Here is a 21,379-nt window from a genome sequence, read left to right as displayed (position 1 = left end):
ATGACTGCACACTGATGCTCTTCCCCCTTAGCTTTGGGGAGCCCCTGGGTTGTCAAGAAGTTTGGAAGAAAAATAATCAATGCCAGGGACATGGCAATCAGTTGTATTTTTTCTCTAGTTCAGACCTCGCCTCCTCCTAGCCCTGGGCACAACATCCTGTCTGAAAGTTCACATTTAACAGTTTAATGCTCTTTTCTAATCCAATATTGCTGCTTGTCATTGTAAACATGTCAGGTTTACAATATCTTCAGTGACCATAGAAAATGTGAAATAGCAAATATTTCCACAGGCTTATCTGAAATCAGGAGAGGAGTTAAATGAAGCTGTGAGGTGAGACAAGGAAACTATCCCAGCAGCAGATCAAGAGACACTTTTGAGTTCTGACAGCTGGTCTGAATTGTCAGTGGAATTTTCCACCTGAACTTTCAATGGAATAATGGACTTTTGGTCAAATGAGTGAGGAGGAGTATCTGTGTATGTGTGAGTGTTTAAGACCATATATTTGAGGGATTCTTATTCCGTTGCATGAATCAGAAAACTTAATAATAGGAGGAATTTTATGCACAGACTGCATTTTTCAGTTAACTTTCCCTTTGAGATTTCTACTCTTTATTGTGAAAGATTTAGAGGGAGAACAATTAAATGGATTACATTAGGTCTCCGCTACAGTTCTCAAGTACTTAATCTCTCTGGCTAGGATTCAAATCTATGGCCTCAAGTGTTCCATCTTTAAAAAGTGGAGCTACTAGATAGCATTTAAAGAGTGCACATCTTTTGGATCTGCATCCCAAAGCAAAGGAGACCCATTGCAGAGGAACAATAGGTAGATATGTTTCATATCCTGCAGTGAATTTTCTATGGAAAACCATGTTCAGTGATGCTTCTGGCTTGCAATTGCCCGTTCTCTTTCTCAACCTGCCTGACTGCCACTTCCACTCCTGCCTTCTGTCGTTCTTCCCTCCCCTAGCTACCATTTCCACCAACAGCACCCTGCCACCTTGCAGGACCTGCGTTTTTATCTAGTTGTAGTAGACACTGCAGCCACAGAGGGAGAGCATGGCCGGCAGTGCGAGGCTGGGTGTGGCTGACAGCAGGGTGTGTGTGCCTGCACACAGGTATGAGTGTCTTTGTGTGGGTGTGTGCCTGCCAAAATTAGGCAGAAACTGCAGAAAGAGGCCTCATTTTACAGAAGGCAGCAGGAATGCTAGCAGGCCCCTGAAACACACCCATGTGGTTGGTATGTCCCTTCGGGAGCTCAGTGTCTCTGGTGATACTTGGGATTGGAGATTTCAGAAAGCAGCAGTTGTGGTTAGTAAGCAGGCTCAAAAGAAACTTGAGAGACCTTAGTACTGATGCAACTACTGGTCACTTCTGGCAAATGCTGCATTAAGAGAATCATTTAAGAAAGGGGTTTTGGTGGGAGGAGTAAAGAACTGAAATGCAGTCCTGGGCCTCCAGTGAGGCAGTATCCAGGGATACTGCCTGTGTTGTCCTGGAAGCTGGAAGAGCAATCCACTCACCTCAATGCACACCATGATGGAGGAAGCAGTGGAAGGAGACCTGCATGCATAACCTTGTGCCAAGTGAAAAGAGGGTGCCCAGCAATATGCTGGCCTTTTAAATGGAGGATACTGAGCTCTGTTGCCCAGCCAGCTCCATTCTCCACCCAGGATGCGTGTCCTAAGCAATCTTCTGGGCTCCCCCAGCAGTGGTGGGACCTACTGCCATCTGTGCAGGAGATGTCCAGGCTTCCAGGACATATCATCTACCTCTGCCAGGAACCAAGTGTTTCCCCAGGCTCCTGGATTGCCACAGGGAGAAGAATCCTCAGGATTTGAGTGAAAAGGCATTTTGTGCATGCTGAAAACATGGCCCTAGCCCTAGCCTGATAAAGCACACATCCTGCTTTTCTCCCATTTGCAAGGCTACAGTGGTCTTTTTGGCACATGCACACTGAGCCTGGGAAGGACTTGAGCATGGACCAAGCTAGTACACCCCTGATGGATGCTGATATCTGAGTTAGTCCTTGAGCAGCCCTTCAAGATATCTAACAAGTTTTATGATCATCTATAATCAGGGCCCAGCAACAAACTTTATCTTGAGTGAACCATCAAGCAGAAGTGAGGCGTTGGCTTTATAAGTCATGTATATATAATCTGGTAACTATTACTCACTGGCATTTCTGCCAGGTAAGCACTGGCCTGGCTCTTCTAGCAGTCTCCAGCTCTAACCCCCAGGAACACAAACCATCTCCCCCCAAATCACAAGCACCCACAGATTGTAGTGCCCATGGCCCCTGGGAGATGGCTGTCTCTGTGCAACAGAGCAGAGCCAGTCCCCAGCTCCATCTGCCTGAGCTTTGCTGCCAAGCCCCAGCACCCCAGAAGAAACTGCACAGAAGAGAAGCTCTTCTCCCAGGACTGCAGCAAGACATCCTTCAGTGGGGCTGGCACCAGAGCACTGTGTGTTATCATGTACTTTGCTTTCATTTTCCTGGAGCCTGACTGAGATTCCCACTGTGGTTCTCTGCATGGCTCCTCAGCAATGGCTCTCCAGCTCCAGGAGGTGACACCGGGATTTGTGACACTCAGAGAACAAGAACTGCCTGCCCTGGGGACCTGCTCTAAACTGTAAGAAACTATTTGTGATCAATAGGCTGTGAATTCAATTACTTGACCTTATCTTACAATTGTTCTTTATATTTTTCTCCCCTGATGCTCATTTCTGTCAAGAGAAATCATAGCATTGATTAAAGGTTAGTCTGCCTAAAACACAGACTAAAACTGCTGGCTTCTTCCCAGGCCATGGTTCTGCAGTCAGTAGCAGACTTGTATGTAGCCATTTCATAGACTCAATATATCATTTTATAGAATCAATAAAGTTGGAAAAAAATCTTCAAGATCATCAAGTCCAACCAGATGTTTCTGATTAAACATGTAAACACAACTGTATTTTTGATAATTTATCCAGGAGAGACAATACTGAGTTTATGCCAGCTTTTATGCTGGCTGCATGGGGACACAGATCTGTACTTGCATGAAGAAGCTTGTTGATAAAAAATAATCCAAAACATATCAATGTTTTTGTTTTTTCTTTTCTGATGAAGCCTAAAAGGGAGGAGTGATTTATGTTGGATCTCAGCTTTTCTTTGTGCTATGGTGGTGGTGTTTGAACCAGCAGCAGTAAAGAAGAATTTTCCGTATCATTGAGCAGGGTTGTTTTTGTGTGCGGCCTGATTCCCAGGAATGCTCCTTGCATGGAAGCAGTCTCCTGCAGAACCTCTTCCCAAGACTCTGCTGGCTGGAGAAATCAGATTGCAGGGCAGGATGGCTATCTCAGAATATTTGTTGCCAACAGCCACCCATGAAAGAGGGAGCCTAATCCTCTCCCAGCAGGAATTTCAGCCAGTCTTTGCAACCCCACATTCCACAATGTAGAGAGGACAAGGAGGGAAAAGGGGAAACTGCTCCAGACACAGTGGGCAAGGAATGCCAAAAGGGGCATCATTAATGGCCAGATAAGGGTACCAAAACCAGGGACACAAGGACAGCAGAGGCTGGCACCTCCTGGGGTGCTTTGCTGAGAGTCTCTCCATCGTGTCCCACTAGCTGAAGATGCAGCCAGACATCCCCTCTTTCCAAAATCATTACCCCAGCCTTGGAGTCAGTCTTTATGGGACAGAGCAAATGCAGGTCCTCCTGGATCTTCCCTGGCCTCTCTTCCTTTCTAGGGGTATGTTTTCAGAACCCTTGTTTACTGAGAGTTATTTTCCTAAAATGTCTCTTTATATACAATACCCAGTCGTACATACCAGGGCAACTTGCTGTTTTGGGAATGCATCAACATAAAAGCAGATGAGGTTAATGTCATAAAGGAGGGCTGGAGCATTCTCTGCTGAACTGGTATGTGGGTGGGCACAGGAAACCTCCAGGAAACTACATCTAGAGGAATGGCTCAACTGTCATGAGTGAAATATTTATCAGCATACTGGTGAAAGTCCTACAGGAGGTGATAAATCTAATTAATTTTTTTAACTTGTTCATGGCGTTAAAAAGCACTGGTTTTGTTATATGATAAGCTTCTTCCTGGCCAAAGTGATCACAGTCAGAGTTTCATCTGTTCTCCATTTATTTCTGCCCATTTTTGCTCCAGCTTCCACACTTGTGGAGTATGAAAGGCTGTGATACCTGTCCCCGTGGGACAGGAGCATGTCCAAGGCATGAGCTCAGCCCAGGTTTAGCAGGTACTCCAGGAGCTACCCCTGCCCCTGGGTTTCCAGGTACCAAGCTGTTCACACCTGGCATTGTGTGCAGAAGTGATCCTGTTTGCAGCACTGCAAGAGCATCATGTTCCTAGTGAAGAACCAGGCAGTCCATTTCTGTGAGCAAGATCTGCTCACAAATTAGCAATGCTGTAACAGTTCATTCACAGATTTGAAAGTTTCTGTTTATAGGATATAGTCACTAACATTGATTTCAATATTTTAATAAGTCTCCTGGTCCTTTTTTTGACAAATCTATCCCTTTCCCAGTAAATGAAAGTCCTGTACCAGGAATTAGGGCATTTGGGAGCCAGGAAGAGAAAGAAGCTGGCCAAAATCTGCTCATTTAAAGAAGAGAACCTCTTTGAGAGGAGGCAGCAATCAGCACTGAAAGCAAAGCATTGTTACATACCAGAAATATTTATATTTTTCCTGAGACTGAAAATGATAGGGAGCACAGCATGCAGTTGGGAAGAACTAATAGCTGCAAAGACAAGTAAAGGCTCTGAAGGACACCAGAATGTGTTTCTTCTGCAATTACTTTAGAAAATATTTACTTTTTGGTGCAACATTCTTCATTTCTAAAGGAAAACTATTCTAATCTTAGAGTCTTAGAGTTTTTGGTAATCCTTGGATACATGCTTTCAAAGCCGGAACATGAGAGATTCAAGGACAAGACACCCAGGAGAAAGTCCAGTGTTACGCAAAGATCCCATATATCCCTTTCCATAAATGACAAATCTCTTGTCTTCTCTCCTGCCTAAGGCAGTGGTGCCCTGAGCTGGCTGGCTGAAGACCCTTCATCCCTGTGCCAGGCTCCTTCCAAGGGTGTCATAATGTTTGTACCTGAACTGATTTAAAGATGAAGGAAATGGAGGGAGCTTGTTGCAATGTTAGCTCAGGATGACTGTGATAAGTACTGGCAGGGGGATGTTTTTCAGGGAGCAAGGCTGTTCTTCTGTTATTAAGCTATCTGTTGTGCACAGGTAGCTAAGCAGAAGGAATGGCACAAACCTATTCACAGTGCAGCCAGCATCACTGGTCAAACATAAACATGTTATTTAGACACATTCCAGAGCGCCATGCACCATCTCTCCCCAGGCATCTGCTTGCCTTATTACTTGTCTTAATAGAAGATGTTATCTCAGTCCCTGCACCTCCAGACACGCTTCCTTCCCCACACCTGGCTGAGCTGAGGGGGCTGCAGCACTCTGCCTTTTGCTGTGACACTGAAGCTGGGGTGGAGGGCTGGCACTGGGCAGCACTGGGCAGCGCTGGGCACTCCCACCCCACAGAGGGAGCAGAGCCACGCGATGCCAGCAGCAGGAAGGGGCAGGGAAGCAGAGCTGACTCAGAGGGAGAGCCCAGCTCTCATACTGCTGCCTGAGAGCTGGGAGTTGTGGGTACCTGTTGCCCAAAGGGGTCAGACCCTGCTGCTGTCCCTGACTCTCCTTGTCACCTGTCCTTCTCACTACCAGCAGCCACCCTGCTTGTCCAGGGCTGCAATATGGACAAAGCAAGCAGTTTTCCTACCAACAGCCTCCCACCTAAAGGAACTTCCAACATTACCAGCATTTTGCTACTGGGTTGTGTTTAAATTATTTTGGAGATTTGCTATGCAATTCAGCTGTCAAGTGTAAGGATCTGTATCATTCTCTTGTCTCCATCTCTGTTGGAAAGAAATGGGTAGTTCTCAGGTGTGGTTTGGTTTGTCTTGAAGCAGATCAACTGCAACTATCCTGGAAGTGCCCCTTTCTCTCCATCTACTATAATGGGAATCCACATGACTGCCTCCAATGAAGAAGTCTGCTCTGTAGACACCTAGGAGTCGATTTCATTGTCCATGTGCTGCTGCCTAGGGTCATTTGGGATCTTCTGTCTTATTTGAGTGAACTAATGCTCTAGAAGGATGGATTCCCACAGCTCTTGTATCTTATATGCCACGCCTATGGTGTTCACTGAGTAACAGGTAACAGAGCTACAGCACCTTCAGTTAACTATTTATATCTGCTGGTGTACCAGAATTAAGTCCTTACAGTGGGCTAGGTACCTACATATCAGCTGGCCATCTCAACTCTGAGATAGCCAGGGAGATTGAGCACTTAGTCCATTTGCTCTTACAAAGGTGATTTGAGATGCCTAAGGGTATCCAAAACATCTGCACAGGACTGCCAGATCTGATAGAGCAGGTATGGGAAATCCATGTGCTCCTGCAGTGGTCACTGGAAGCTGAGCAGGAGACACTGGGGCATCTCAAACGATGCTATGCTGGTGTGCAAGCAACTAAAGTGAGGCCCCAGGCAATCCAGGCAACCACACCTGGGAGCACTTCAGTGTACACAGAAATAGGCACCTGCATCCAATCAGCTGGGACAGTCCTCCTGACCTTACGGCTGTTTGGGAGCTGAGACACTCGGTTCACATTTAGGTAACAACCATCAGACATCTAAATTTAGGTGCCTCTATCTGCAGGTTACATCCTGTCCCTAAAGCGAGGTGACAGCCATCTCACCTTTCTGGTGTGATCACTGTGCCATGTGTACTCACACCTGCAGACCAGTGGTGCCTCTCCACCCTCCTTGGCACGCATGAGAGCCACGGACATCATGTGTCACACTGCAGTGAGTCAGCAGCCCTCGGGCTCCTAAATCCCTTGAGATTGTTTTTAAATGTAGCCCCATTAGCCTTCTGAAAGTATAGGTTATGCTTGATGACTGACTCTCATGGATTTCTCAGGCATTCTGAAAAATGTCTGTGTTACTTTTATCTTTTCTCCTTTTTTCCCCCTGATATAATTTGACATGGTCTATTCCATGAGGATTTTTGTGTCTGTGCAAATGTAGGGAAGTAGCTGGCAGTCCATAATGTGCTCTGACAAGATGCAAATAGGCTGGCAGTGACCAGTGACCTTTGAAAGCTTCTTGGGAGGCTTTCCTAAGACACGATGGGTCCCACTGAGATGCTGCTAAGCTCCTCTCCATCTCTACTTATTTTCTCTTCTCATTTTTCATAACTGCCTCCTTCTTGGCTGGCTCACTAAGCCCAGGATCTGCTTTAAAGTTTAGATTAATTTCATGGAGAGAAACCTGGTGTGTCCTTTCCTAAGAAGCATCAGGATTTTGCACTGAAATAAAAATTGGAAGGACATGAAGAACTGTCTTAGGGTTTAGCATAGCCCACCCCACAGTGACTGCACTGAGTGTTGCCTTTCACTGGATGAGCCACTCATCCCTGCAGGTCCTCATGCACTTCTGTGGGGTGTGGAAGAGAGGACTCTCTCGTATGAGTTTTTTGGCAGTCTCCACATGTGAGATTCAAAAAGGATCAGCACCCAGAAATAAGCCAGAAGCCCTAAAACAAACAAAATTAACAAGCAGATGAGACACCTGTGGGAATTTACACCTCAGCACAGGCATGTGCAGCTGCTCTACCTCCACCCCTTGTTTTGGGAAGGAGCCCAAACTTCGTGAGGTGAGGGTGATTTTTACATTTGGGGCTGTGTGTAGGGACCGAGTGCTTCATGTGGATAGACCTTGATGTCAATTCCCTAATCAGGACAATGAAATACTCCCAGTGAGTAACATTTAAAACAACAAATGAAGTCACCAACACATTGGATATACTCGAGGATTTAGAGGGGGTTGTGCTGATAGGTGTGTCAGGCCAGAGGCATAAAATGTAGAGCAAGGGGGAATTTGTCATTGCCTGGGCCAGCAATTTGGACAAAGTGACTCAGTGCTGGCGAGCTGAACCAAACCTTCAGAGAGGAAGGCTGGTCTGAGTGAGACATGAGGGGAGCCAAGCTTCCCCTTCCAGGGAAGGAGCGGAGGAAAGCCAAGCTGCCCCTTCCAGGGAAGGAGCCGAGGAAAGCCAAGCTGCCCCTTCCAGGGAAGGAGCCGGTGGCTCTCGATGGCACGGGTGGAAGGGACAAGCAGAGCACACGTGTCCCCACACACATTGCGGCACCTGTTGAGAAGGGCCCGGAGTAACAAACCATCTCCGATCCAGGCTTGCCACCCGGCTCTGGGCATTGCTCACACACCAAGCCTCCTCACGGCCTGCTTTGCAAGCAGTTTATCGGTCGGGAAAGCAGACAAAGACACAAAAGGCTGGGAGCAGGGAGGGGACGCACTGCTATTCCTAGTGGCGGTCCCCACCCACGGGTGCCAGGAGCCAGACAGGGGAGCACCTTATCAGGGCCCGGGCCGAGCGGCACTCCGCGCTGTCCCGGCGCTCCATCCCCACCCGGCTAGGGGTGAGTGCCCCGCTGACGTCAGGAGGCCTTACTTCATTTCCTGGCACCGAATTTTCCCCGCCGTGTCCTGTGGGAGAGGAGAGGCGAGGCGGTGGAACTGGAATAGGCGTGCTCGGCCCCACCTCCCCGGCCCTCCAGCTGTTAAAGCTCCCGCAGCGGCGGGCGCGGAGCTGCTGCTCGGCCGGGACTGCGGAGCGGAGGTGCCCGGCTCCTGGTGCACTGGGAAAGTGCCTCTCCTGGACAGAGCCTCCCCGCTGCCTTCTCCAGGCAGGACCCCGACAGGTAATTCAGGCAGTGTGTTACAGGATCCCGGTTGGGCCTGCATTCCGCAGGTGGGTTGGGATGGCTGTGCGGAGCATGTGTGTGCGGGACCTCAAGAGTGCCTCCCGGCTGGGCAGAGCTCCCGGGACGCGACTGGGAATTCATGGGTGAATGGCTGTGTTCTATGTACAAGTACCAATGAAAAAGGAGGGTCAAGTTGGAGGGAGAAGATTCCTGCTCTCTCAAGCAAGAGCTGTGATTTGGGGTGTGCTGTATAAGCTACCACAGCACAGGTGTCTTTGCACGGACTGCAGAGCCCCTTGGAATTCCTAGACACTGCTGGATGAGCAGATTTAGCTTCTGGGGAGCAACATCACCAGGAGATGGGGTAGAGGCTCTTCATGCCTCATCATGCTATGCAGGACATCTACCCTGGAAAAGAAGAGAAGGCAGTAAAAATGGTTGCAAGTGGCCCAGTTCTCCAAGGCAGGAAGGTTATTTCCATCCCATTTGTTCCTGTGGCTGTGGCAAGCGCCGCTTGCAGTCAGCACTGCAGGACCCAAAGCTATGGGTGTGCTCCGTGCTGTCACCAGGTCACTCACGCTGGTTCTCTGGGCTCTCCACGTGCCTCAACAGCCAACACCGGTCTGTATCTGCCACAGCTGTGAGCAGATAACCTAATCTAATCAACAGTAAATGTCTGTGGATAAAATTTTAGAATTTTCTCTCTAGATTTTCAGACATTTATTACTCACAATTTTCCAGATAACCCAGCTATCTGTGCAAGAGATCAGAAATCTCCAAAATTTTGTGCACTTTGATTGTGAAAACTCCTTCATGTGTTATCCCCTTATTCCATGATCTCCATGGGAGTCCAAAGTTCCTGCATATTTGAATAATTTGCGTTTCATTGTAGCCAGCCTTTTGAAGAGCTGCACATCTTTTACGCAGTGAGGTTAGAAGCTGGAAAAATATTTCTCCAATTCAGTTAGAAGCAGGTCCATTGAAGCATATGTGGGGCTGGGAGTGAGTCAGTGGTATTTTCACCCTTTGTTCATCCCTTGGTTAGATCAACTTACCATTTATTAAAAACACAATCTGCACTCACTGAAATCTGATGGAAGGGTTTGAGAACCAACTTCATGAGTGCAGTATGTTGTTCTGGAGCAGGAAAATTAAGGCAAATGGCACAGTAAGCACTAAAGTCTACATTTTGCGAGGTTGATTTTTTTTTTCTCTCTATTAGATACCCCTGCTTTTCCAGTGTGGGTCACCATTAAGGACTAGTTGCTCAGGTTTCATTGTGATATTGTATCTAAACTCTTTTGATGGATTTTAGAGATTCTGGCCTAAGTGAGGAATTTAGTATTTAGAAATCAGTACCTGGCCCCTGGGGTCTAAACTCCCTTGGTGCTGTGATGTGCCAGAGGCCTCCGTGCTGTGGTTTCTGGACATGCTTCAAGCTCCCAAGAAAGTAGGGGACTTAATTCCCCTAAACAGGCCGCTTAAGCTCTCCTGTCCCCTGGGAGACAGGCTTGCTCAGGCAGCACTTAAGTCCTTAAGATGGGACAGCAGGAATGTGTTAGGGACCTCGGCATCGTTGGCTTGTGGACTCCTCACGCAGTGACTTGGTAACTTCTCACACCATGAGCAGCATTGGCTGTGACAGGTCAGGCCTCTCCTCAGTGCAAGGCAGTGTCTTGGGGAGGAGAGTGTCTTTGAGACACTCCTTATTGCTGCACTGCTGTGAGGAAGGAGAGATACGAGTTCAGGGCTGGTGGTTGGTGGCCTGTGTTTGCTGTTGAATTTGGAGTGAGAAGGGCTGTGCTGAAGGCATCCGGATTAGTAATCTGCAAGGCAAAAGGTGTTAAAGTTCCCCCTTCATTCATAATGGTAAACCAAAGCCAAAAGTGCCTCAGAGAATGTAAAAGGGGGAAAATGAATGTAAAAGAGAACAATGAGTTTCCTGTTCTGCATTGTTCATGTCTGAATCTCCCTGGTACAAGGTACTGATGTTGTTTGAACTTGTCAGAAGAGTGTAAATTGCATTATGACTACAGCCGCTCTTGTATCACAGAAATGACAAAGCAGCTCAGTCTCTGCACTGCAGGGCACCGTGCAAGTGCCCTCTCCAGTACCTCACCTTCTCCCCACTCCTCACACTCCTAAAACGTTGCACAACATCAGGCACAGTGCAGAGGCCATGCAAGGTGAATTGCCTCCTCCTGAGGGGCTTGGTTTGCCTTGATGGAGAGCCAGTGCCAAGCTTTGAGGTGACTCTGCTGCCATTGCCCCATGTCCTTAGCACTGTGGTGTCCTTGCCCAGGGGGATGGAGGTCTGTCCTGCCTCTCCTTCCCCACTGCTGACAGTTCCCAGATGGTTGACTTGACAGCCTGTGCTTTCTCTTTTTCTGCAGCTTTGGAGAGGTTGTTCAAGAAGGCAGGAAGATGACAACGTCGCCTCCGCCGGGCTGCGGCAACATCGGTGCCGACTACCACCTGCTCTGTGACATAGAGAAGGCCTGGGGGATTGTCCTGGAGTCGCTGGCAGCAGCAGGCATCCTCATCACCATTTTCCTCATCTGCTCGCTCTTCTTCCTCATCTGCAAAGTGCAAGACAACAGCAAGCGGCACATGATCTCCGTCTATTTTTTCTTTCTTTTAGGCACACTCGGTGTTTTCGGCCTCACTTTTGCCTTCATCATTAAACTCAATGACAGGACTCGTCCCACTCGCTTCTTCCTGTTTGGGGTCATCTTTGCCCTCTGCTTCTCGTGCCTCCTCACCCATGCCTGCAACCTCAACAAACTAGTGAGGGGAAGAAAGCCCTTCTCCTGGCAGGTGCTGCTGCTCTTCCTTGTTTCCTTTGCCCTGGTACAAGTTGTGATCAGCATCGAGTACTTGGTCACCAGATTTGTAAACCAGAGAGAAGACTTCCTGAAAATGGATCGGGAGAGTACCAACAAGGACTTTGTCATGCTTCTGATCTACGTGCTCTTCCTGATGGCTCTGACCTTCTTGGTTTCCATGTTCACATTCTGTGGGCCATATAAAAGCTGGAAGAGGCATGGGGCACACATCTTTGTCACTGTCCTGTTCTCCATTGCCATTTGGGTGGTGTGGATCACTATGCTCATAAAAGGCAATACGGTTTTAGAAAAATACACGTGGGATGATCCTGTTGTGGCCATTGCTCTGGTGTCCAATGGCTGGATTTTCCTGATAATGTATATTGTCCCCGAAATTTGTTTCCTCACTGCTCCTGTGAAGCTAGAGGACTACCCTCCAGAAAATGACTTCTGCCAACCCAAGTTCATAAAGCAGACAACTGGAGTGGACAACCGTGCCTACACCCAAGATGAAATTGTGCAAGGTATGGTGAAGTGGATGACTCCACTGCCCCCCCAACCCTAAGTACACAAGCACCACTCATGACCTAAGAGAGGTGGGAGAGCTACAAGAAAAGATTTGAAGATGATATGATATGATATTCTAAATGAGAGGCTAGGAAAAAGTTTCAGACTGATGAAACTTTGGGAATGTCCATGCAAATTAATCTCCAGACGTGAGGGAAATGAGTGAGGACCAATGCAAAGCAATGTGTAGGAGCGGTGACTGAGTAGGAGACCTGCTGCATGTCAGGGCTGAAATATAACTCTTTATGACCCTGCTGTGTCTGGGAAGTCCATGTTAAAAATCAGGAGGGTTTTTTGGTCCCTTAGTGGTGTATCAGCTCTTCAGGCCTATCTAGGTTATACCTTGGAGGTTATTTATTCCAGTTCTGATCAGGTTCCTACATCCATGTAAGAATGAATCCATCATTCAAAAAGGAGGCAAGGAGGTCTTTCTTTTCTGTATCAATCTTTTGCCTACTTGGACAAAGCAAAATGTTTCTATCAATTGAGGTTTCCCAAACCTGTGGGTAGTAGATGTGATTCCTCTGGGTGTGGATTTGCTCCTGGTATCACGGTTCCTCCACCTGGAGTCAGACCCCCAGGTTTGTGAGAGAATAGCCAAGAAAGGCTCTGCTCTCTCAGGGAATACCCTGAAGGGGGTCTTGTGCATGCAAGTGGGAGGGATTTGGCTGGTGGTGGTGACAGTAATTGTGAGGCAACAGGAGGTGTCTAAACTCCAAGGCCACCTGTGTCCTGTTATTTGCAATATCATCCATTCCTGCTTTCAGAAGGAAATATTTCATGTCCTCCACCTAGGGATTTTAGCCCATTCCTGCCTGCACACTGCACAGTTAGACCAGTCTAAAAGCAGCTGCTCATGTAGCCACAGATCCTCTGAATGTCCCTTGATGTGATATTTCTTTGCTCCTGTGTAATGCTAATGCACTAACTCTCCCCTGCCTTTGTCTTGTGACACAGGAAACATCAACTACTCCCCGTACGCTTCTCACTTTCAGATGAAGGTAAGTTCATGCCACTGTCACCCCTTTCACCACAGGCAGGCTACAGACTACTCTTCAGGTGCGGGAAGGAAGGGAAGGAGAAGGGGCAAAGACAGATGGGCCTAGAGCAGGCTCTGTGAAGGCAGGCCTGAGCTTTGCATGGAGCCAATTCTGTGCCATGTTCATGGAGGTGCCTGTGGCTGGACAGAAAGAAAGAACTACGCCATGTCCTGGGACATGGGAAGGCAAGAGGGGCCCAATGTAAAGAGGTTATGATTTTCAGTACTTTGGGATTTGGTACTACATAAGAAGTCCTCTCTTCAAGCACAGTTCCTACAGTAGACTGTGCCCTTTCGTAGGAGAGTGTGCTTAGTTCCTCAGCCCATGCCCTGAATGTATTCCCACCAGCAGACAGTGCAAGTTGCAGTGCAGATCCAGAGCAGGCAGTCTGCATGTCCACCCATCCATGCAGCAGTCCTCCTTCAGACCACAGCCTAGCCAGGTCTAGGAGCTCACATCATGTTCCCACATGTCCTCTGGTGACCTGTCTTCATCACTAATTTGTTCTGCCAGGATCCTCTTCCACAGCCTTATTGGTCACATTCTCAAGAAACCTTCAGCTCTGTTTTTCCCTTCCTTCCTTTTTTTTTTAATAAGCCTTGTTTTATTGCTTCTGTCCAGTTTTCAAAGGTAAAGACTTCTGTGCTTCCTTTTCAGGCCATTGAACCCCAGAGTGATTTCTCCATCCCTCGCCCCAAGGCCCGGACAAGCCCATACCATGACTACACTGGTGGGAAGAGCCCCATGTAGCAGCTCCACAGTGAGCAGAGACTGAGTGCGCCTCAGCAGAGGCACAGGGAATGGGCCACGTGGTGACAAAGGAGATGATCCTGCAGAAGAGTCAACCCACACCAGCAAAAAAGGGGAGGGATCCTCTTTCCCCCACACAGGCACCTTTGTAGCTCTCTGCTATTCTTCAGACACAGCTTTGAGACACAGCCCTGGCCATCCTGTCCCTGTTCACTCTGTCTCCATGGAATGGAGCTTCTCTCTTCTGATGGAAGAGCATTCTGGCCTATTCCAGCAGGAATGCTAGAGAAGCAGGAAGATCATCAGCTGGGTCTGTGACTGGCTCTGCCCGAGACAGGGCCTGCTTTAATCAGCTCAGGGGGTGCCTGCACCCCTCATCTGATGGGAGAAGAGGAAGGAGCAGGAGCATCAGCCCTACACATTCCTTCCTCCTGTATACCCACACAGACATCTCAGGCACTACTGAGGCACTACTTTATCTATCCCCTGTTATTTTTGTGCCCACTCCCAGCCCTGCCTGGCTGTCCTCCAGAGATCAGTGAAGAACAGACAGAGAGAGAGATAGAATACTCCATATTTCATCTTCATATTTGCTTCCAGCACCTTCCTCATCATCTAGGGGCCATGCTGAAGCTGGGGAAGAAAACTTAATGGCATAAAACCATCTACACCAATTTACCCTGACACATGTTCCAGTTCATGTTCTAACAGCTTCCTTTCCAGCTCTGGCTCTCGCCCATGTGCCTCAGCTGAGCTCCCCAAGGTGCCTGTCCCCTGCAGACTCTCCCTCCCCACCCCAGCCATTCCAGGCTGTGGATCCCCAAAGACAAAGCCTCTCCCATGTGGCTCCTTGCAATACCCTGGTGGGATATCCTGTGAGCCCTGGATCTCGGCCTCTTCCTGAGCATGTCTGTGGCATTTACACAAACATTTCCCAAGCAGCCAGGTTACAGAGGGCAGACACCCTTCTTCCCAGCATGAGTGAGCAAAAGTGTGTGTGTGTGTGTGGTGTGTGGACTGCACCCTGGTGATGAGCAATGAGTCTGCAGAGTTGAATCATTCTCTAACCTGCTTTGCATTTGATAAATAGCTTTCCATGGTATTTCATCTGTAACTACAGAGAGCTCTCCAAGTGGGTGTGTGTGGTACACTGGCGTCTGACACAGCTGTATATTTATTTAGTACTTTGTATATGGACTGTTTAATTAATAAAACCCAAATGGCCTGTCTATGAGAAACTGCTGTTCTTTCTTGGGAGTGTGATTCCTGTCATGGCTGGTGGGGTGACAGCAGCAGCTCTCCATGGGTTGGAGAGGGCCAGCTCTGGGAGGTTGCACTTGGGGGAAAATGGCAGAGAGGTGCTGCTTTGAAGCTGTCATTGTGGCCCAAAGATCAGCTGCTTGAGGGTGCAGAAGAAGGCTTAGTAGCTTCTCCATGCTACTTTTCTTGAATAAAGTTGATTTAATGTTAGGAGTGCTTAAGAAATGAGGAAATACAAATCCAAGCCACAGCAAGCAAATGCCAGAGGAAAGATGTGAACTTTTCATCACTGTGCATGTCTGTGTCTGCTGTGTCAATACTCCTGTATTTATTCACTTGTCTCTTGTTGGCTACTTGCATGATCAAGAATAGGAAAGGAGCTTGTAGGTGTGTAATTCAGTTTGTAAAAAGATGTCTTTCTGAATACATGTAATATTTTTGTTTGAAAGTAGAAACAATATCAAAGCAAAATCATATCAGTGCAGATGATAATAATTTTTAAACCTCCTGATACTGTGAGGCTGTAATTTCCCTTTTTAGAGAATACTCTCTGATGAGATTCTACATGGTGTGTTATGCTACCACATACCCTTGTGCTTGGCAAGCAAACCCCTTCCTCAGGCACAGTGAATCAGGCAGCCTGGGTCTTCCCCACTCTGCCCACCAGCACTAAAGGGCAGCACAAGGACATCTGAGGCTTCTGAATCCCTTGGCATGAGACAGATCCCTCCTAAGGATTGATTTTGAAATGTATCACAGGATAACTTGCCTTTTTCTAGTAAATTTGAGGTGGAAATTATGCTAACCATCCCTCCTTTCTTCCACCTACATAGTCTACAGGTGTAACACAGGATGAGGGAGAAACTCAAGGATGCCAATATAACATTGAAGAGCAGGCTGGGAAAAGGGTTTGTGAAGCCCTGATGAAACTTGTTAACTTGTAGACTGAAGGTAGGAGGGATATGCTTGAAACAGTACCTAACTTTCAAGAAATTAGCTTTTCAAGCAGATGTGGTGTCATTGTAAACTGTAGTATGTCCTGGGATGATTCAAAAATGTGTTGAAAGAGAGGCAGCTCCTCTGCTTCAGTGCAGTCTGGTGGAGCAAAGGAGCAGGCTATCAGGAGAAACAGGAGTGAAGTGTGCTCTTACCATGTGTTTGCCATATCCCAGACACTTGCCAACTCCTTCACTAACTGCCACAGACCAGAAAGTGCTTCCCAATGTGCCTTGGCCCCAGAGGCAGCAGAGCTAGGAGGGATGAGGCATCCTATGCACTTCCATTGATTCAGGGCATGGTGATTTTCTTGATTATTTGGTTGTTACTGTACATGCTGCTTGGCAGAGAAGGAAAATCTCCTTCCCTGGATTTAAGAGTCCCTTTTAGAGCAACTTTTGAAACCTCTGTAATGACACAAATACTAATCTGCCCAGAGTTATTTTGCACTTGTTTGATACTAAGGCAGCTTTGTGTGAGAGCTCATTGAGATGCCAAAATAAACATGAGTTTCTGTGGAACTTTGCACTGCTGGGTAAGGGGTGCTGCTGTGCTGCAGGCTTCTCACTCCTCAGGAGAGACTGCTGGAAAAGCAGCCGTTTCCTCTCTCCTTGTAATTGAGCTTAAACCAAACCAGCTGCCACTTAGTCACAAACACACAGCCCAGGGAAATCCTAAACTGGTTGGGCCAGACAGACTAGACCCAAAAGGAGCGAGTGAATTGAGGCAGGATCCTTGTGCAGTTTCTTCTGCAAACCTGCTCACTGGGGGCCTGTAAGCCCAGTCAGGCTCATCCCTATCCCTCTCCCTTGGTGGTGGTGCTTGCAGGTGCTCTGCCTTCAGGGCCCTCTGCTTTCCTGTCCCTCCTCTCCCCATTGAAGGAGACCAGAGAGCCAGAAATGTACACACCAGAGAAGGGTTGGCACAGAGCACACCTGGGTTATGAAAGCAGCCAGGATTATCAGGAGGCAGGTTAAACTGCTGAACTTCAGGTCAGCGGTGTCATGGGAAAAGAGAAAAGAGGGACAAAAACACTGTTTGGTCCCAGGACCTTCAGGGTCACCATCCCATGGCCTTGCCAGGGCTGCAGGGCTCCATGTGCCTGGCCAGGAGTGAACACGGAGGGTGCAACAAACCCTTGGAGCACAGACCCATGCCAGTGGGGACACAACTTGGAATGGGGAGGAACCCAACTTGGAATGGGGAGGAATGGGGATCACCTCCCAAGTGCTCCCTGTCCCTTCTGGCAGCTGGTGCCAGTGCCACCCTCCCTAAACAAGATATTTCTATTGGAGGGATTCACCCTCTTCCCATGAGTCCCGTAGTCCTTGCTGTGGCACAGGGGTCATGAGTCCCTCTTCCTCAGCTGGGGCTGCTTTCTCCAGGCTCACAGGGCCAGGTGATCACTTTAATCAGATCTGCTCCACAGGGAACAGAATCACAGGGCCACAACTTGTGACAGCTTTTGGTCCAATTGTGCGTGTTGCTCCTTTGCCAAAGGTGACTGACTGTCTCAGCAGGGCTGACAGCACAGGTGGGTGTGTCCAGTGCCCAGTTACAGCAGTCACCTTCTCCCATACTAACCTTACATTGGAGGTTGCAGTGTTCTCATCACACTGGGCCCGAACCAGAGGTAGCTGAAGAGGAGCAGTGCCTCCCATTTTCCTGTCCCTGACAGAGGCAAAGTGAGCAGCGGGGAGCAGCCTCCTTCAGCCATCCCTGGCAGCTGCACTACAGCCTGTGAGCAGCACCTAGAGGGCACCAACACTCGGGAGCAAGAGACAGCTTTCAGCCCACCCTACACTTCTACTTACACTCTGCTCTTACACACACACACTCCCCAGGGAGGGACCGATTTTGCAGCTCCTTAAAGACAAACCAGAGCTCGAAAAGCGGCCATTGTGAAAGTCGTGTGTGAGTAATACATGGGATGCCTCTTGCTCTATTCTGCCCCAAGCAGAATATTCTGCTCCCTTTAAAGTGTAAGCTGACAGAACATGCAGGGAGCTGGTGGTTCTGAGAATCCACAGAGTTCTTCCTTGTTTCCAGGTCTTTCCTACATTTTAGTAGGTTTAATGGTACTACAGAGTCACTCAAAGGTTTTGGTCAGATGGGACTTCTGGAGAGCTCCAGTCCAGCTTCTGCCCTGAACAAAGCTCATCTCCAAGACCAGTTTGAGGTAAGCTTTGAATGTCTCCAAAGGCAGAGATCACACAGCTTTTTGGAGTTTGGGGTCCCTATGCTGGTGTCTGACTGCTCTCATTGGGACTTTTTTAAAAACCTGTGTCTAATCAGAATTTCCCTTCTTGCAACTCCTCTGTCATCCTTTGACCTTTCACCATGCACATCTGAGGAGAGTCTGGTCCCATCTTCTCCACAGCACCCATGTAGTTAATGGACAAGAGCTTCCGGATCCCCCTTAGCCTTTCCTCCGATGACTAAACAGCTCCCTCAGTCTTTTCCCTGCTGACATGGTCCAAGCAGCTCCCAAAGGTCTCAGCAGCTCCCCTGTCAGACTTGTTCCCCTTGATCAAGCTCTGTGGCAGGGAGAGACTCAAACTGGACACAGTACTCCAGATAGAACCTCCTGAGCACTAAATAAAAGGGAATAACCAATTCCCTCACCTTGCTGACTCAAGCCTTACTCAGACAGCCTGGAATGTTGTTGGTGTACATTGCCATAAGTGTTCAGTGCTGGACAATGCCTTCTTCAGAGTCATTTTCCCCAGCACCAGCTACTCCCTTTGCCCTGGAGGAGCTTGTGTGGGTTATAAATAGAAGGGACTGAACAGTCCTGAGCTTCCCTCTGTAAGGCAGGTGGTTTTTGGCTGGAGCCAGAAATAGCACCCAAGGCCACTGAGCTGAGGGCTGCATTGGCAGCTGCCTCTCCTAGAAGGAAGCCCTGGAGAAGGAAACCCAAGACCACCTGCTCAAATTTGCCTGCTTTCTGGGGCCCTGAATGCAAAGTGGAGGTGTGCCTCAGCAGCAGCCAGCCCAGCCTTTGAGTGCCACCAGGTCTGTGTCCCTGCACCCAGGCTGGGGCTGGTGAGCAGCTGCACTCAGTGGAGCTGTGCACTCTGGGCACCCAGCCACGGGGACTCAGCTGCCTCTGCCCCGAGCAGCCTGTGACTCTGCTCTGGCAGTGAGGGACAGTGGCCACCAGAGTCTCTGCTGGGGTCCCTGCCCCACTCCAGCCCTTGGTTCCTTTGGGCCTGGGACACGTCTTGTCCCCTCTCCCTACCTGCGGCACACTCACCCAGTACTTTGCTATTTAGGATTCTTTCCCTCCCTTAAAGTCAACATGCACTGCCACAAGCAGTTTCTAGGGAAACTGGTGTTTGCTTTGCTTTTGCTATGGTGATGAGTGAAGCGCTCTGCTAGATGTGAGTGCCATTTTCTACAAGACATTCTGAAGGCATGGAGCAGGAGCTGCCCTCGTGTCTGACCAGGCTGATTTTACCTGCATCTGTCTCCAGAGACAGCCAGGGCTGTGCCTGGCTGAATGGTTTCTCCCATCAAACTGGTTACAGGTGCATTTGAGGAGAAAGCAAAGGCTGTGCCTTACAAAATGGGCATCTTGCTCTCCAACTAATTAGTCAAGAGCTGAAATAGAATGCTGTGGCTCCAGCATACATTGCTGTCTGCTGTTTCAGAACAGTCTGTAGTGAGACTCATATGCTTGAGTACAGAGAAATGCTGGAAATTTTTGATGAGATCTCTAATCATGGACAGAAAAGGACCTCAATATCCACTGCTACTGCTCCTTGCTCAATGCTGTAAGAAACAATGTTTTCCTGAAAATCATCTCTTTCCTGGTTTTCCCAGAGTGATCAGGCACACGTGAATCTCAGAGGTTAAGCACCAACGGGCTGCTCAGTGTCACTTGATCATCCCAGGGCGCCCCTATAATCCAAAAAGCAGGCTGTACCTGCAGGCACTCTGTTCTAGCAGTGCTGAACCTCCCTCTCTCACAGGCTGTTCGTCACGTCCTCTGCCCCTACCGCAGCCACTTGAGCCTGGTGCCAAGGGCGACATAAACGAGGTGAGCCGGGTCCGAGAGTGATCCCAGCACCCGCCTGCGACCCACGGTGGGTGGGCCTGTCCTGCTGCCCTAACTGTGGCAGGATGAAGGAAGGAAGGAAGGAAGGAAGGAAGGAAGGAAGGAAGGAAGGAAGGAAGGAAGGAAGGAAGGAAGGAAGGAAGGAAGGAAGTGGGATCGGAACCCCGCGGGCGGCTCCTGCTGCTGCCATTCCGCCAACGGCCGCCGGGCGGCGCCCTTGCCCCGCGGAACGGCCGGGAGGGAGGGGCTGGACCTGAGCGGGGAAACGCGCCCGGCTCCGACAAGAGCCGAGCCCAGGCAGGACAGCCCGCGCCTCAGCTCTGCTTTGGTATTAAAACTCTTAATATCATCATCATCATCATCATCATCATCATCATCATCATCATCATCATCATCATCATCATCATCACTACTACTACTACTACTATTATTATTATAATTATTATTATTAATAATAATATTTTAATAATATTATTTCATGGCCTTACACTGAACTTCTGTAAAATTTGCAATTTTGCCACCATCAAATGATTTCTTTGACTCAGCATGCTCCAATTTAAAACAATCCCAAAAAACCACAAGCAACTATAACTTTCCAGCTGAAAAAAGGAAGCTTGTCCACTATGATGTTCTGCTTGTTTTATACAGCAGCATGAAGAGCTTGTCTCTGAACTCGCTTTATTTCAGGCACAGTGTAGTTGGATTTCAACCAGCCCGTTCCTGACTGTCTGCACTTCAGCTGCTGGAGGGAAATGGCTGCCTGGAGAGGCTGCTGCCCATCTTTGCTTAGGTGTCTGGTCAAGGAAGATCAGTCAGCACCCAGACCCTGCACTGCAGATTCCTGGTGCTTCACAAGGCTGCAGGACATGGGCAATTTCTTGGTGGGCATCAAGTGGGCATGCTTGTGTCAGACTGACTGTCCAGGCAGAGTAGGGATCACCAGCTCTGCTCCCCATTCTGTGCAGCCTCCCAAATGGAGGCCACCAGCTTCTGGGCTGACCTAGGTGGGACTATGCCAGTCAGAAAGCCAGGAGACCACCAGTGTTAAAGCTGTGGTATCTGGTAACAACGTGGACAAAT

General features: G+C 48.6%; 1 protein-coding gene across 1 annotated transcript; it reads left to right on the top strand.

Annotated features, from left to right (window-relative positions):
• Nucleotides 1-8,482: 8,482 nt before the first annotated feature.
• Nucleotides 8,483-15,214, top strand: LOC102066083 (retinoic acid-induced protein 3). Its single transcript, XM_005488728.4, has 4 exons — nucleotides 8,483-8,798; nucleotides 11,195-12,150; nucleotides 13,151-13,194; nucleotides 13,891-15,214. Exons 2-4 carry the CDS (start codon nucleotides 11,226-11,228, stop codon nucleotides 13,981-13,983), a joined length of 1,062 nt encoding a protein of 353 aa, XP_005488785.1. The 5' UTR covers nucleotides 8,483-8,798; nucleotides 11,195-11,225; the 3' UTR covers nucleotides 13,984-15,214.
• Nucleotides 15,215-21,379: the final 6,165 nt, after the last annotated feature.

The sequence above is a fragment of the Zonotrichia albicollis genome, chromosome 4 (genome assembly GCF_047830755.1).
Source record: "Zonotrichia albicollis isolate bZonAlb1 chromosome 4, bZonAlb1.hap1, whole genome shotgun sequence".
Classification (NCBI taxonomy): Eukaryota; Metazoa; Chordata; class Aves; order Passeriformes; family Passerellidae; genus Zonotrichia; species Zonotrichia albicollis.
The sequence above is the reverse complement of the archived record's forward strand: the minus strand, read 5'-3'. Positions and strand labels throughout refer to the sequence as shown.

What these genes read in the sequence shown, in the direction of transcription:
- LOC102066083 (XM_005488728.4), top strand. Translation starts at nt 11,226, where the DNA reads ATGACAACGTCGCCTCCGCCGGGCTGCGGCAACATCGGTGCCGACTAC. An exon ending in CCAAGATGAAATTGTGCAAG is followed by an intron (nt 12,151 to 13,150) that starts GTATGGTGAAGT and finishes CTTGTGACACAG; the next exon opens with GAAACATCAACTACTCCCCG. An exon ending in CTTCTCACTTTCAGATGAAG is followed by an intron (nt 13,195 to 13,890) that starts GTAAGTTCATGC and finishes CTTCCTTTTCAG; the next exon opens with GCCATTGAACCCCAGAGTGA.